The following is a 13130-nucleotide window of genomic DNA, read 5'->3' on the forward strand; positions in this document are numbered from 1 at the left end:
TTTTTTCCCTTTTTGTTTCCTTTGTGGTTTGTCCCAGTGGGTTTGCCGTCCTTCAGCCGCCAATAGCCAACCAACGTCTTCCTGTATCAAAACAAACGGTGCACAAGTGTCGGTTTCGTACGTTTTTTAAGTTAAATACAAAAAATGAGAAACATTCAAAATTACATTTTGGCTTCGCTATCTGTATGCACTATATATTTCGTTTATGTGCACATCTACTGTTCTCATAAATTACGGAAAACAAATGCACTCTGCTGCGAGAGACTTCCAAAGTTTTCGTATTTGTTCCTCAAATATCTGATCAAAGCTCTCACTTGGAGAAAGGGCTGCTTGTACAAGCCCCGCACATATAAGAAATGCGACGTATTTTACACGGTCTACAACTGCAGGTGAGATTAATCTTACTGTGTATTTAGCACGATGTTTCCAAACAGGATATGTCAGGTGACCGCCGGTTTTCAGGCTGGACAAGGTGTTTTTGAGGAGGTTTTGCAGTGCTGCGGGTTATGGTTGGGACTACCCAGACAGTGAATACAGAGACATCCCGCAGTGCTTCCCTGAGGTTCTGTGCAGAACTCTCCTTCTTATGACCATTACTGATCACAACTTCCGGTTGAGCCCAGTTGGTAAGTTTATTTGTATTCTTACCGAATCGAGTATTGCATAATTATTTAGACTTAAAACATGAGTTGATGGCAAAACGTTTGAGCATTTAATAAATGTATTACTTCTTATTATTGTTCTCAGTAGAAGGACAAGAGCATACTAGAACATGCTTTGTTTTTTACCTTTAATATATTTCTATTAACATACAGTCGTAGAAACATACTAGAACATGTGACTGCAGTGAGGTGAAACGTTACTGAACGCTGGAAATTTATATGGTATTGATATTTGTAATCTGTATCCGAGATTACTAAAGAATTAATTAAGTACTCGAGTCGTACTGGTATCTATTGGTCTGGGAAAAGTGGTATTGAGCACCCCCAGTTTTCATTTTGTCAACAGCAAAAAGCAAAAAACATGGTGTCGGCAACGCTTTCAAAGCACAGCAAAGAAAAATCTCAAATCTTAACTTTTTTTTTTTATCTTGCAAAAAAATCCTTGTATGTACATATTTAAACATGAAGAGCGAAAATATTGCCAATTAAGTTAATTTGGCATAAACTACAGCTTAAGTATATACATTCCTGTTAAATAAAGCCAATTTAAAGCGAAATTAAAACTTTAAAGAAATATATACTGTATTCATCACTGAAAGACAAAAATAGATTTACTGGTGATATCATTATAGCATTAGCTTACCTGTGTTTGTGTTTTCTATTGAGATCCCAACACTGGTTAAAGTTGAATATTGTCCTTTCCTTTTTAGTAAGCTGAAGACTAGAATTTTCACACCGCACAGTTCTTTTGCATCACATTTTGCATATTGCTGGCATCCGCGGTACCTCCAAAATAGTCACTTTTCAGGAGACCCTAAAAAATTGCGTTTTTGTTCAGCCATTAACATCACATGTCACAGAGAGCTAGCAATTTTCTACATTTTAATTTGATCAATCATTTGTCAAAAAACAAGAATTATAATGTTTCAGCCCAACACCAGATATGAAGTCTTTATGGTTGAGGAAGCCATATTGATTTATGGTTGAGTTAATGGCGGACTCTCCTTGCTCAGTTGAAATTTTCGTCTACCACACTGCAAAGCTTGCAGTCATTACGGGTGTGGTGGTGTTAGTAACGCATGAATTGAATTCGTTTGTTGTTCTACTCAAACAGCTTTTCATACGTGTTCACATTATTACAGGGGATTTATGTACTTAATGATCTCCTAAATCCAATGTTTCCTCATATTCACTGAATGACTTTTCCAGGTCTGGTTTGTGTGCGCCAGAGCATTAAAACACATCAGCCAGTTGATGAATTGAAGAAAGGTCCCTTCTCATTACAAGTTGAAGTCCTCGTGTACAGAACTGTGGATGTCGGTGTGGAGGTGGATGTCTTGCTGTCTGCCACTTCCCGTACCAAGAGTCTGGTGTGGGAGAGCATCCTAACACTGCTGTCCAAGAACAAGTACCAACAAGCCAGCAACGCAAATGAGAGTGAGCATCGCTGTTATCAGAAATGTTGTCTTCATATTCTAAATGAACAAACTTTTATTGGTACGTCTTCCTTGTAGTTTTGTTGTCCGGGTTATGAATGTCTTCTCCTCCAGCCGTTTTCTGTGGTAATTGCATGTTCTCCCTGTGCTTGCATGGGTTTTATTTGGCTACTCGGTCTTCCTCCCACATTATGAAAACATGCATGCCATGTAATGTTCATTGAAGACTCTAAATGATCAATCGGTATCCTGAAATGGACTGTCAATCAGTCCAGGGTGTACCACAAATGTAAAATCTCTTTAGACTGGGTACGTGATGGGTAAGGGTGGGAACCTCTGGGTACCTCACGATGCGATACGATGTGCGATAAACGGCTCAGATAATGGTTAACTTACGATATGACGATACCGCGATTATCGATATATTTGTCAGGTAATAAATCCACAATAATCTATGATAAAACTATTCAAGACATAAATAGATTTTTTTTCAATGAGAAAAACTGGTGTCTTCTTTACGGTGAGTACTTTAGTGTATTTTTTAAAAAAATAAATACAAATGTCTTCTTAACAGAGACCACTTTCTGTGAACAAATTTTTGTCTTTCTTAAACACTATTTTCATGCAACATGTCAGTCAGTTACATAGTCAATTGTTTCATTTTATAAACTGTGATGATTTTTTTGTGTAACATTGCAAAAGTAAATAAATAAAATTACTTAAATATTAATATTCCTCCGAAATTGTGTGCTTCAAAAAGTTGAGCCATAAAATATGTTTTAAAATGTTACGTATGCAAAACTGAGTCAGTTGCTGGACAGATAATAAATGTCTTACACAAGTAAAAGTAAGCTCATGAGTCTTCTTCGCCTGAAAACTTCCATACATTTCCCCACCATTCTTATGAGGCGCTCCCCCTAGCGGCCTGCCAAGTAATTGCTCAATAAGTAATGAACAATGGAGCCGTTATAGTGGCTGTATATTAACTACAAATATTGCGATACTTGCATAGGCGTATCGATAATCTATCGGGAGACAAAATATCACGATTTATCGCGACATCGATATATCGTCACACTCCTAGTGATAGGACAGTGAATCACAGCGACCTGCTGAATTAAGTGGAATGCTTTTGCAGGTCGAAAGGATGAAGCCGTGCTCCCAGATGTGAAACGAGTGGATCTCACAGTGCCGCTGAGTGCTGGTCCGCCTTGTGCCTGGTCCTTCTTGGACTATTGGTTCCTCTTTCTGCCAGCCAGTCTGTTCGGCTTCAAGTTGCGGCCCGTCTCAAATCTGTGGATGTTGTCTGTCTGCCTGGCTGAAATAGAGAAGCACAATAGTAATTTATGATCACTAAATTTGTCTTAAATAATCTCAGGTTACATTGCTAAATTGTAATGGCTTTGTAGCAATTTTTTTTTTTTTGTATCGTCAGGCGCTGGAGTCATCACATCTCCACTTAACATCATGGTCCAGTTTAAGGAGTATTTGTTGGCACCGAGCAAAGTGACACTGTCATTTTGGAGATGCCAGTCATCTGCCGAAGACCTTGGCTTCCAAATGCAGCAACACAGAAGCAGCAAGATTCACTTGATGGGAACGATATGTAGGACCTGACTCTATATTCTCCTACATTAGTGTGTTATGTATCCGTATTTGAGTCCTCTCCACCATAGTGTTAATTTCGTAAGTGTTAATTTTGTCAACGAAAACTAAACAAATAATTTTGCTAACACATTTTTCACCGGACTAAAACTAGACTGGACTAAAACCCTCATTAATAAACAACTGGGACTAAATCAGTATGCATTTTCGTCGACTAATGAAGATGAGACGAAAATGTACTTCTCTTAATAAAAACTGGACTAAAATCAATGGAAATTTTAGTTCATGGACAAAAATTAGATGAAAATTATATGATTTTGTACAGTCTTGTCATGTGACACAGTGGTACACTCCCTTTCAAATCTGCAGCCACTTGGGTCAGACAGGAGGTGAATTCAAATGAACAGTTAAAAAAAAAAAGCAAATTATAGAAATAATGTAACATTAATCCAACGGCTATAATGTTACAACAATAATGTTAATCCGACTGCTAACTAATGCTGGCTAACTTGCTAGCTCATAGCATGCAGCCATTTGTTGATAAACTGTAATTGTGTGTGAAGTTGTTTTTCATCAAAAAGATGAGAGAAATTTTAATGTGAAATATTTTTGGATCTGAAATGTTCAACATTATCTGCTGACGGGTAAAATGATTGTCCTGACAAACATTGACAGTTTTTGTTGACTAAAACTAGATCAATAAAATGATGTTTTCTTGGACTAAAATGCTACATTTATAGTCGACTAAAAATTGACTAAAAACAGGATAAGGTTGACTAACTATGTTTAAAAAATAACAAGCGTGATTGACTGGACTAAAACTCAGGCTAAATTTAAAAATGGCTGGTAAAATTAACACTACTCCACCATAGAGTCCTTTGTACAGCTTCATGGGAGCTCTGGACAGAATTTACCAGAACACTCAGACGAGAAAGAACAATTCAGCATGACCATCAGGGCCGGCCCGGGGCATAGGCAAACTAGGCGGTCACCTAGGGCGCTATCTAGTGGAAGGGGCGCCCAATTGCAGGGCAAAAAATATATTTTTTTCCCCCTCAGGTTTTCTAAAATAAAATATGTAAATTACCCTGCTATTATTTTTGTTTTTGCATTTTTGTATTGCGGAATTGTGTTGTTTTATTGTGCTATTATAATATAGTTGATACTTTTAGTTTGAAGGATACAGGAAAAGGTCTCATAAACCGGTAGGAACGGGGTAGATGCCACGGTCTTCCAACTTCCGGGTTTTACACATCAGCGCCGTTTCCGGCCACTCTGGCCGCGTTCCAACACTCGCGCCCCTGCGCCCACGAACCGCTCATCAGCGGGAGGGCGTCTAGGCTATCTGAAATGCTTTGGACGCTGTGACCGACACTACACACTCACAGTCTTGCACCCGTTGACGGGAACACGCAACCGAGGGGCACAAAGGCGGACGGGCAAGTACTGGGACGCCACCCACACGTCGCAAACCGGAAACAGAAAAAAAGTTGATGGGTGAAAACCCGGAAGTCCCGCCTCCTCCGTGGCATATAGTCCACTAACGTAAGTAACCGATGTACTGCCATTATTAGCGCTGTCTTCCAAGTGCAGAAAAGACATTTGCGCGCCACAGGAAATCAGAGAAAACTGATGTTTACAACTAATTCAGTGAACGATTTTTTAGCAACTGGCTGAGAAGGGAGCAATGTTTCATCGTTTAACTAATGTTGCTATATTTCATGTTCATTGTGTAATTTACTCCATAGTAAAACGTTACCGTTTTCGTCCACTGGAGTAACGGTAAATATTTAGCAATGCTATTGCTCAAGATTTTTTGTTGAAGTTCAAGTGTTTAAGTTTTATTGACTAAGAATCTGTATTTCTGTATGGTTTATTTTTATTTTAAGGTATTTATAAAGGCAACAGGCAAGGTTAAAATGCTTATTTACAATATAAATTTCACTCAAGAAATTGTCAAGGCTATAAAAGGTAATAATTTAAGGCAATTCATTTATCGTATATGGTAGGGTGACCAAATGTGTCCTCTTTTGGGAGCACTAACCATTTTCTTATGTCCTGTTGGGGCACACGTTTTTTTTTTATAAATTCATGAAAATGTCCGGTTGGCATTGCGTGACTAATAGGAGATGAAGTACACTGTGTAACCGACTGGTACCACAGTTTTGAGGCAGGGGCAAGTGCCCTCTTTCCCTGGAAAAAGGAATATGGTCATCCTAATATATGGCTAAAATACGGTAAAAGGATACATAAAACATACCGTTTGAGTTATTAATGGCAATTTTTGTTTATTTGTATTGTAGCTCTTACAGTGTGTTCACACAAAGGAAGGTTTAATAAAAGTTGTGAACCATCAGTTGGAGAGACCACCTTTGTTTCAACCGAGGATGCTACAAAATGTTATAGAGCATATATATTTTATTTATTTTACATTATTACATTACATTATTTATATATGTTATATTATACCGCATATATATTTTATATAATAACTTTTTTTTTTTTATGACTTCTAGTCCAAATAGATGAGATCATGACCTGGCACCCTGAATCTGACCTGCTGCTGCTGTTTACAGTGAAAGGTAGGGGGAGGGGTCGCGCATCATCTCAGAGTGTTAGCGCTATTGATAGATGGATGGCTCGCTTATGTTGTTGTCTATACATCAAAAACCTTTACAATGACAAGGTCCAAGCCCCCAGGTACTGCATTAAGAAAGCGGCGAAAGGAGGATTAGGAAAATCCTCAGGGTAGAGAAAGGCATATATGTCAGTCAATCGGAATTGTCTATAAAAATAAACATCAAAATTTCGTCAATTTTTCAAAGTTTCCTGTCAATTGTTAACAAAATGAGCGTCCGTCATTGACCTCATTATTTTTTATTACTTTTTATATGTATCTTTCTCAAATATATTGTACATAGTTTGAAAATATTTTGTAGTTAATAATGTCAGCACAAATTGCACTAAACAGTTGTATTGCACTGTACTTATGCTATTTATTTGTATTACTTGTAGTTGTCTGGGGGGGGGAGTTTTGCAAGTCAATGCATTCATGCTCAAACAGGAACACTTGATCAAATATTACACGTCAGATTTTGCTAACTGTACTACTCTAATATAAGCCTCATTCCGCGTGCAATGGATGGCATTTAAATATTTGATCCCTCTCATAATGCTGTTTGCATTTTTCATGTATGTAAGAGACTTTCTTCCTTTATTATTTATAGAAACACCTTCACTGTAGAACGGAAATAAATGGCTTTTCATGCTTCCCTGTGCGGTTGCAACATTTCCTGAAATTATTGTTTACTATCTTGAGAATGCATCACAAACATTGCATTGCCCAACAGGAACCAGAGGAAGGAGGGATTCTCTCAGGCAGATTAGAAGTGTGTCTTGTGGTATAACAATGGCTGATTCTCTTAGTGTCCAGTTTGAAAGAACAGATTAATAATAACCAATCAGAGGACCTGCTGTCACCACTACTGGATTCAACAGAGATGGGATTGGGAATCTTTCACAACAACGAAGGCAACTGCTCCAAGGATTCGTCTTGGACTCCTCACAAACGTGGTTGATTTCTAGTATTTATTGTGTCAATAATACGTATACGTAGTTACGTTGTCATAACACTTGATAACTAGATAAACAATAGTGTTCAATTCACTTGAGAAGTAGTTATCTGTAGTCTGAACACTGACACCTTGCCATGCTAATTAGTGACGATTTTCCTTCGTTCACACTCATTTGATTCACCATTTGTCTCCAATTTGTTCTTGCGGTATAAAAAAGAAAGTGTCAGTGGAACTATTGTGTGTGTGTGTGTGTGTGTGTGTGTGTGCGTGTGTGCGTGTGTGTGTGTGTGTGTGTGTGTGTGTGTGTGTGTGTGTGTGTTTGCCTTTGTGTATTATGAGGACATTTCACCTGAATACATGCCGTGCTGCGAGGACATTTTGAATTATGAGGACACAGCCCATGTCCTCATAATTATTTCAATGCAGAAGTGCTTCTAGGGCTGTAGAAGGCTTAAATCCAAAGTTTTAGCCAATGTCCTTGTAAAGCATAATTACGTGAATTTGTGTATTTTTGTGTATTTGATGGCGCCCCCTGTAGGAAGGTCCTTGTAATGCACCACTTCATGAATAATTCACACCAGTGTATATTTCACAGCATTTGATTGGCTGACCATCACCTGTCCTCACAATTACGCACGTCTCCATAATTCAGTTTTTTCTCAAAATGCTGTGTATTGTGAATGTTTGTCTGTAGACACAGAGCCTTTTTTTTTTTTTTTTGCAGCCACCATTTCCTAAGTAAATAATTAAATAATGAAATACCCTACGATATTTAATTATATATTTCAGTATTTAATTATTTCAGTGGTTGTTTATTTAAAAATGTACAATGGTTAACAGCAGAGACAGAGAAACTGTCAGTGCCGTACATTAATTCATCATTTAACATCCCACCCTGCCTTTACAGTATAACATCTTTCTGTACACCAGCGGCCAAATGTTTTGAGAATGACATTGATTTTCTAAGAATCTGCAGTGCTGACTTATTATTGTTTTTTTATGATGGCAATTTGCATGTACATGTACTCCAGAATGTTATAGTGATTAGATGAATTGCAAAGTCCCTATTTGCCATGAAAATTAAAGTAATTTCCTTTAGTGACCTTACAAACTTTAAGTGAAGAAGGCTTCAGGGCACCCAAGAAAATCCAGCAAAAGCCAGGACTATCTCCCAAAGTTGATTCAGCTGCAGGGATAAGGACATCACCACCAGTGTAGAGCTTGCTCAGGAATGGCAGTAAGCAGGTATGAGTCCATCTACACTCATGGTGAGGGAGTAAGACTTTTGGAGGATGGCCTGGTGTGACCAGTGAAAAAGGGATTCCATAAACACAGACCAAAATAAGGAAAAAAGAGTTACAGTTATTTTCTCTGATTAACCCCCTTTCCAACTGTTTGGGGCATCCGGAAAAATGCTTGTCTGGAGAAGAAAAGATGAGCGCTACCATCAGTCCTGCTTCATGCCAACAGTAAAGCATCATGTGACCATTCATTTGCAGGGTTGCTTCTAAGCCAAGTTACTGGGCTCGCTCACAATTTTGCCAAAAAACACATGCGTCCATTACTAAAGTATAGTACCAAAACATCCTCGGACAGCAACTGTGTGACAGCAGCAAGGTTATTTTATTTACTAAAGCAAAAAAACATTTTCGTTAATGAAAAAAAAAAAAATAACTTTTTAAAAAAGCAAACTGAAATCACATTAAACGATTACAAAATTATCTATAATTCTAGCAATAATATCCTTTGTTTTCGTCTGTGGTAATTAATTTAGTATATGAGCCTTTCGGGTTAATTTTAAATGTGATCTATTTTTTTTTTTTAATTGACACTGTAAATCATAGAACAATAGCCACTCTTATCAACAAAGTTCATAATCCAACACTGAACCAATTTGTTGATTTAAATGTGATTTATTATATTGCCCGGAGTACGGAAGTGACGTCATCTAGCAGCCCCGATAGAGAACCGCCCCCGGCTCTAATTACTTCACGAGACGTGATGGCAGTGTAGCTGTGCTAATGAGGTAGGTTTGAAGCTCGAATTTTTCCTCCAGAAACTTGTTTATTTTAATGTTGGTCGCTTGTGTACATTGCTGAAAATGATTTATAATGCAAGTCCAGTGTAAGTGCAGCTAAGCTAACGTTAGCATACCTAACCATCTGTTGATTATGATGGTTGCAGCTAATTATTTAGAATTGCTACGCTTTTGTTAGCGACGGTTAGCTCAGTTAGCATAGCAGAGCTAACCGTCTGTTGAGTAAGATAAATGCTAATTGAAATTTTTAAGAGGAAAGCAATAACAGGCTGGTTTGATAGGCTGGTTTGTGATGTGAAAATATACAATGGTTTAGTATTACCAGTACAGTATAAATGAAGTATTGGTAAATTGCTGCATTTGTGTTTACTTAAATTTGTTCTTTAAATAGAAATATTTCAGTAAAGTCTGTTAGTGTTCATTACATTTAATTTATGCAAATATTTAGCAGAGCTGTGCTATCCACTATTTTATTTTCGTTGGCACATTTACTGCACACTGCACAGGATATTATGGTCCACAGAAAGTCAACTTCAAAACATCTGCACCAAGTTACCTATCAAACTGATTGAAACTCATTTTTTTCTATAGCTTTAGATCATTATCTTCAGTGAGATATGTCAGTCATGAGGCCACAGAGGGCAAAAGTTAAACCCAAAGAAGAGGTAGCATATTTTTCATCCTTAGGTAAAGACAAGGATGGCTTCACCATAAAATATATTAATTCATTCAAAGGTGAGTATTGGTAAAAGATTCTTTAGTATGGGCCTAGTTTTCATTACTGTTATAATGAAATATTTCTGTTGTATCCCTTTTTCTTTGTAAGGTCGAGGAGTGTTCAGTTCCTGCTCCTTTCAGAAGGGAGTCTTTCCTACTGAATATCGAGGAGAAGTTATAAGCAAACAGGAACGTGAAAACAGGCTGAGAGTGTATCATGATGCCCAGAAGGTTTTCATGTTTGAATTTCACTACAATGGAAAAACACTATGGTATGTTTATATGGTGTGTTGTCACACTTAATTTTGTTTTTTTTGGGGGTGGGGGGGTTATCGTGCAAGGTTTGACAAAACATAAAAGATTAATTATAACTCAAAAGCAAAAGTACATTCTTTTCTCAATATAATTTTTTTTGTTTTTATTTCATTTTTTTACAATATTGTGACTTATTTTTTTATTTTACTTTTACAGTTATCGTGAGTATCGCTAACCTCACAATATCATGTTGATTATCATATCGTGATTGCTTATCATGACATTTGGATATTGTTTCATACATGTGACATACTAGAATTACTGGTCGCACATTCATGATTACATGAAATTACAGTATAGCAGTCTAGTCTTAGTAAGAATTTAATTGTATTGGTATTTTTCTATTCATCTACCCCAGGTTTCCACTGAAGCACAACCTGATGAAGACACCGCTATCACAGACTGCGCCAAAGTTGACCAGGTGACTAGATTTCTTTTTGAATGTTGTTGAAATCAGTTTTCAGAAGCAAGACATTAGTGGAGGGTGGAGATACTAGGGCTGCACAATATGTGGAAAATATCTTGGCGCACGAATGGCTCATGCAATATGTGCATTGCAAAGACGTGCAACAAATGGATATTGGATTGTTTGTATACTTTAGTCTGAGGCTAAGCGATATGGCCAAAAAATTAAATAAAAAGTCTTTTAAACCAACCATCCAGCATTCTGCCACCACTTGTGCAAAATTTCAACTCACAATAACATCTGGATGTAACAGAACATTATAACAGTTTTTAATAATCCAGAAGACAAAATACATTTCACGATTTAGCAAATTTTCAACTATTCAATTTGAATTTAATTTATTCAATTAATTTGATTTATTGCCAGGCCCTACTTGAGTCTGATTTTGACCAATCAGAGACAACCTTAATTGCGCATCGCCATACAAGAGAATTGTATCGAGGAGCATTACTAACAAAAAAAACCTTATTTGGATAAAACTAGATCAAAATGAGCATGATTATTTTTCCGCATGTACGTGCATTTCTTTAATTAGATTATGAAGATATATATATTCGGTCCATGTTTAATGTCAAAATAATCTCCATCACTGTATAAAACACCCATGTCGCATGTTTTGTCAATACTGTGCAGCCCTCGCAAGATACACAGTCCTCACAATGTCGTAGTTGTGAATAACTGACACTCTGAGGACAGTGTATTTATACACTGTGAGTTTAAAATACGTTTTGAGGGCTTGGAGTTACACATACAGTCCTCACAATTCATACTCTGGTCAGGTATGGACACTCTGAGGACTGTGTATTTTCTTATTTTTGTGTCATTGTGAAAAATAGACGTCACCAATTTACACAAACCTGTAGTGCAGACAGATTTATTTATTTATTTTTGTAATGGCAAATAAAATGAGTTTGCATTCACATTACTTTAACCTATTCATTGTTCTGTATGTACTGTAACTGTGTAAATGCACAGGTACAGTCAGTCGTGTTACTAAGAATTTAATTTTATATGTATTTTTCTCTTTGTGTACCAGGTTTCAACTGACGCACAACCTGAAGACATACAGTAGCTGTCACAGACCAAGTTGACCAGGTGACTAGATTTCTTTTTGAATGTTGATGTTGAAATACGTTTTTCAGAAGCAAGACGTTGCACAATATATAAAAAAAAGATCTTGTCGCACGAATGGCTCATGCAATATGTCTGTTGCAAAGACATGCAACAAATGAATATTGTATTGTATACTTTAGTCTGACTTTGACCAATCAGAGACTGCCTTAATTGCGCATCGCCATACAAGAGAACCGTATCGAGGGGCATTACTAAAAAAAACGAACTTATTTGTATAAGACTAGATCACAATAAGCATGATTATTTTTCCGCATTAACGTGTATTTCTTTCTTTGGATTATAAAGATCTCTCTATCTTTATCTTTATGTCTATATATCTATCTATATATCTGTCTCTCTGTCTATATATATATATGTATATTTGTGTGTATATATATATATATATATATATATATATATATATATATATATATATACTGTGTATATGTGTATATATATATATACTGTGTATATGTGTATATATATATATACTGTGTATATGTGTATATATATATACTGTGTATATATATATACTGTGTATATATATATACTGTGTATATATATGTATATATATATACTGTGTATATATATGTATATATATATACTGTGTATATATATATATATATATACTGTGTATATATATATATATATATACTGTGTATATATATATATATATATATATATATATATATATATATACTGTGTATATATATATATATATACTGTGTATATATATATCTATATATATACTGTGTATATATAGTATGTATGTATACAGTATATGTATAGATCTTTTTTTTAGGTCCGTGTTAAATGTTTAATCTCCATCACAGTATAAAACACCCATGTCGCATGTCAATACTGTGTAGCCCTCGCAGATACACAGTCCTCGCAATGTCGTAGTTGTGAATAACTGACACTCTGAGGACAGTGTATTTATACACTGCGAATGTAAAATAAGTTTTCAGGGGTTTGGAGTTACAGATACAGTCCTCACAATTCATACTCTGGTCAGGTATGGACACTCTGAGGACTGTGTATTTTCTATTAATTGTTTCATTGTGAAAAATAGACGTCACCAATTTACACAAACCACTAGTGCTGACGGATTATTTATTTTTGTAATGGCAAGTAAAATGAGTTTGCATTCACATTACTTTAACCTATTCATTGTTCTGTATGTACTGTAACTGTGTAAATGCA

General features: G+C 36.2%; 1 protein-coding gene across 1 annotated transcript; it reads left to right on the forward strand.

The window, feature by feature from the left end:
• Positions 1–6: 6 nt before the first annotated feature.
• LOC144048672 (uncharacterized) lies at positions 7–4797 on the forward strand. The gene is made up of 5 exons (XM_077560891.1): positions 7–389; positions 463–626; positions 1872–2099; positions 3237–3437; positions 3534–4797. The coding sequence occupies exons 1-5, from the start codon at positions 145–147 to the stop codon at positions 3713–3715; spliced, it is 1020 nt and encodes a 339-aa protein (XP_077417017.1). The 5' UTR covers positions 7–144; the 3' UTR covers positions 3716–4797.
• The last annotated feature ends 8333 nt before the right edge of the window (positions 4798–13130 follow it).

Source organism: Vanacampus margaritifer, chromosome 3 (genome assembly GCF_051991255.1).
Source record: "Vanacampus margaritifer isolate UIUO_Vmar chromosome 3, RoL_Vmar_1.0, whole genome shotgun sequence".
NCBI classification, from domain to species: domain Eukaryota; kingdom Metazoa; phylum Chordata; class Actinopteri; order Syngnathiformes; family Syngnathidae; genus Vanacampus; species Vanacampus margaritifer.

What these genes read in the sequence shown, in the direction of transcription:
- LOC144048672 (XM_077560891.1), top strand. Translation starts at nt 145, where the DNA reads ATGAGAAACATTCAAAATTACATTTTGGCTTCGCTATCTGTATGCACT. An exon ending in AGCCAGCAACGCAAATGAGA is followed by an intron (nt 2,100 to 3,236) that starts GTGAGCATCGCT and finishes ATGCTTTTGCAG; the next exon opens with GTCGAAAGGATGAAGCCGTG. An exon ending in TGAAATAGAGAAGCACAATA is followed by an intron (nt 3,438 to 3,533) that starts GTAATTTATGAT and finishes TTGTATCGTCAG; the next exon opens with GCGCTGGAGTCATCACATCT.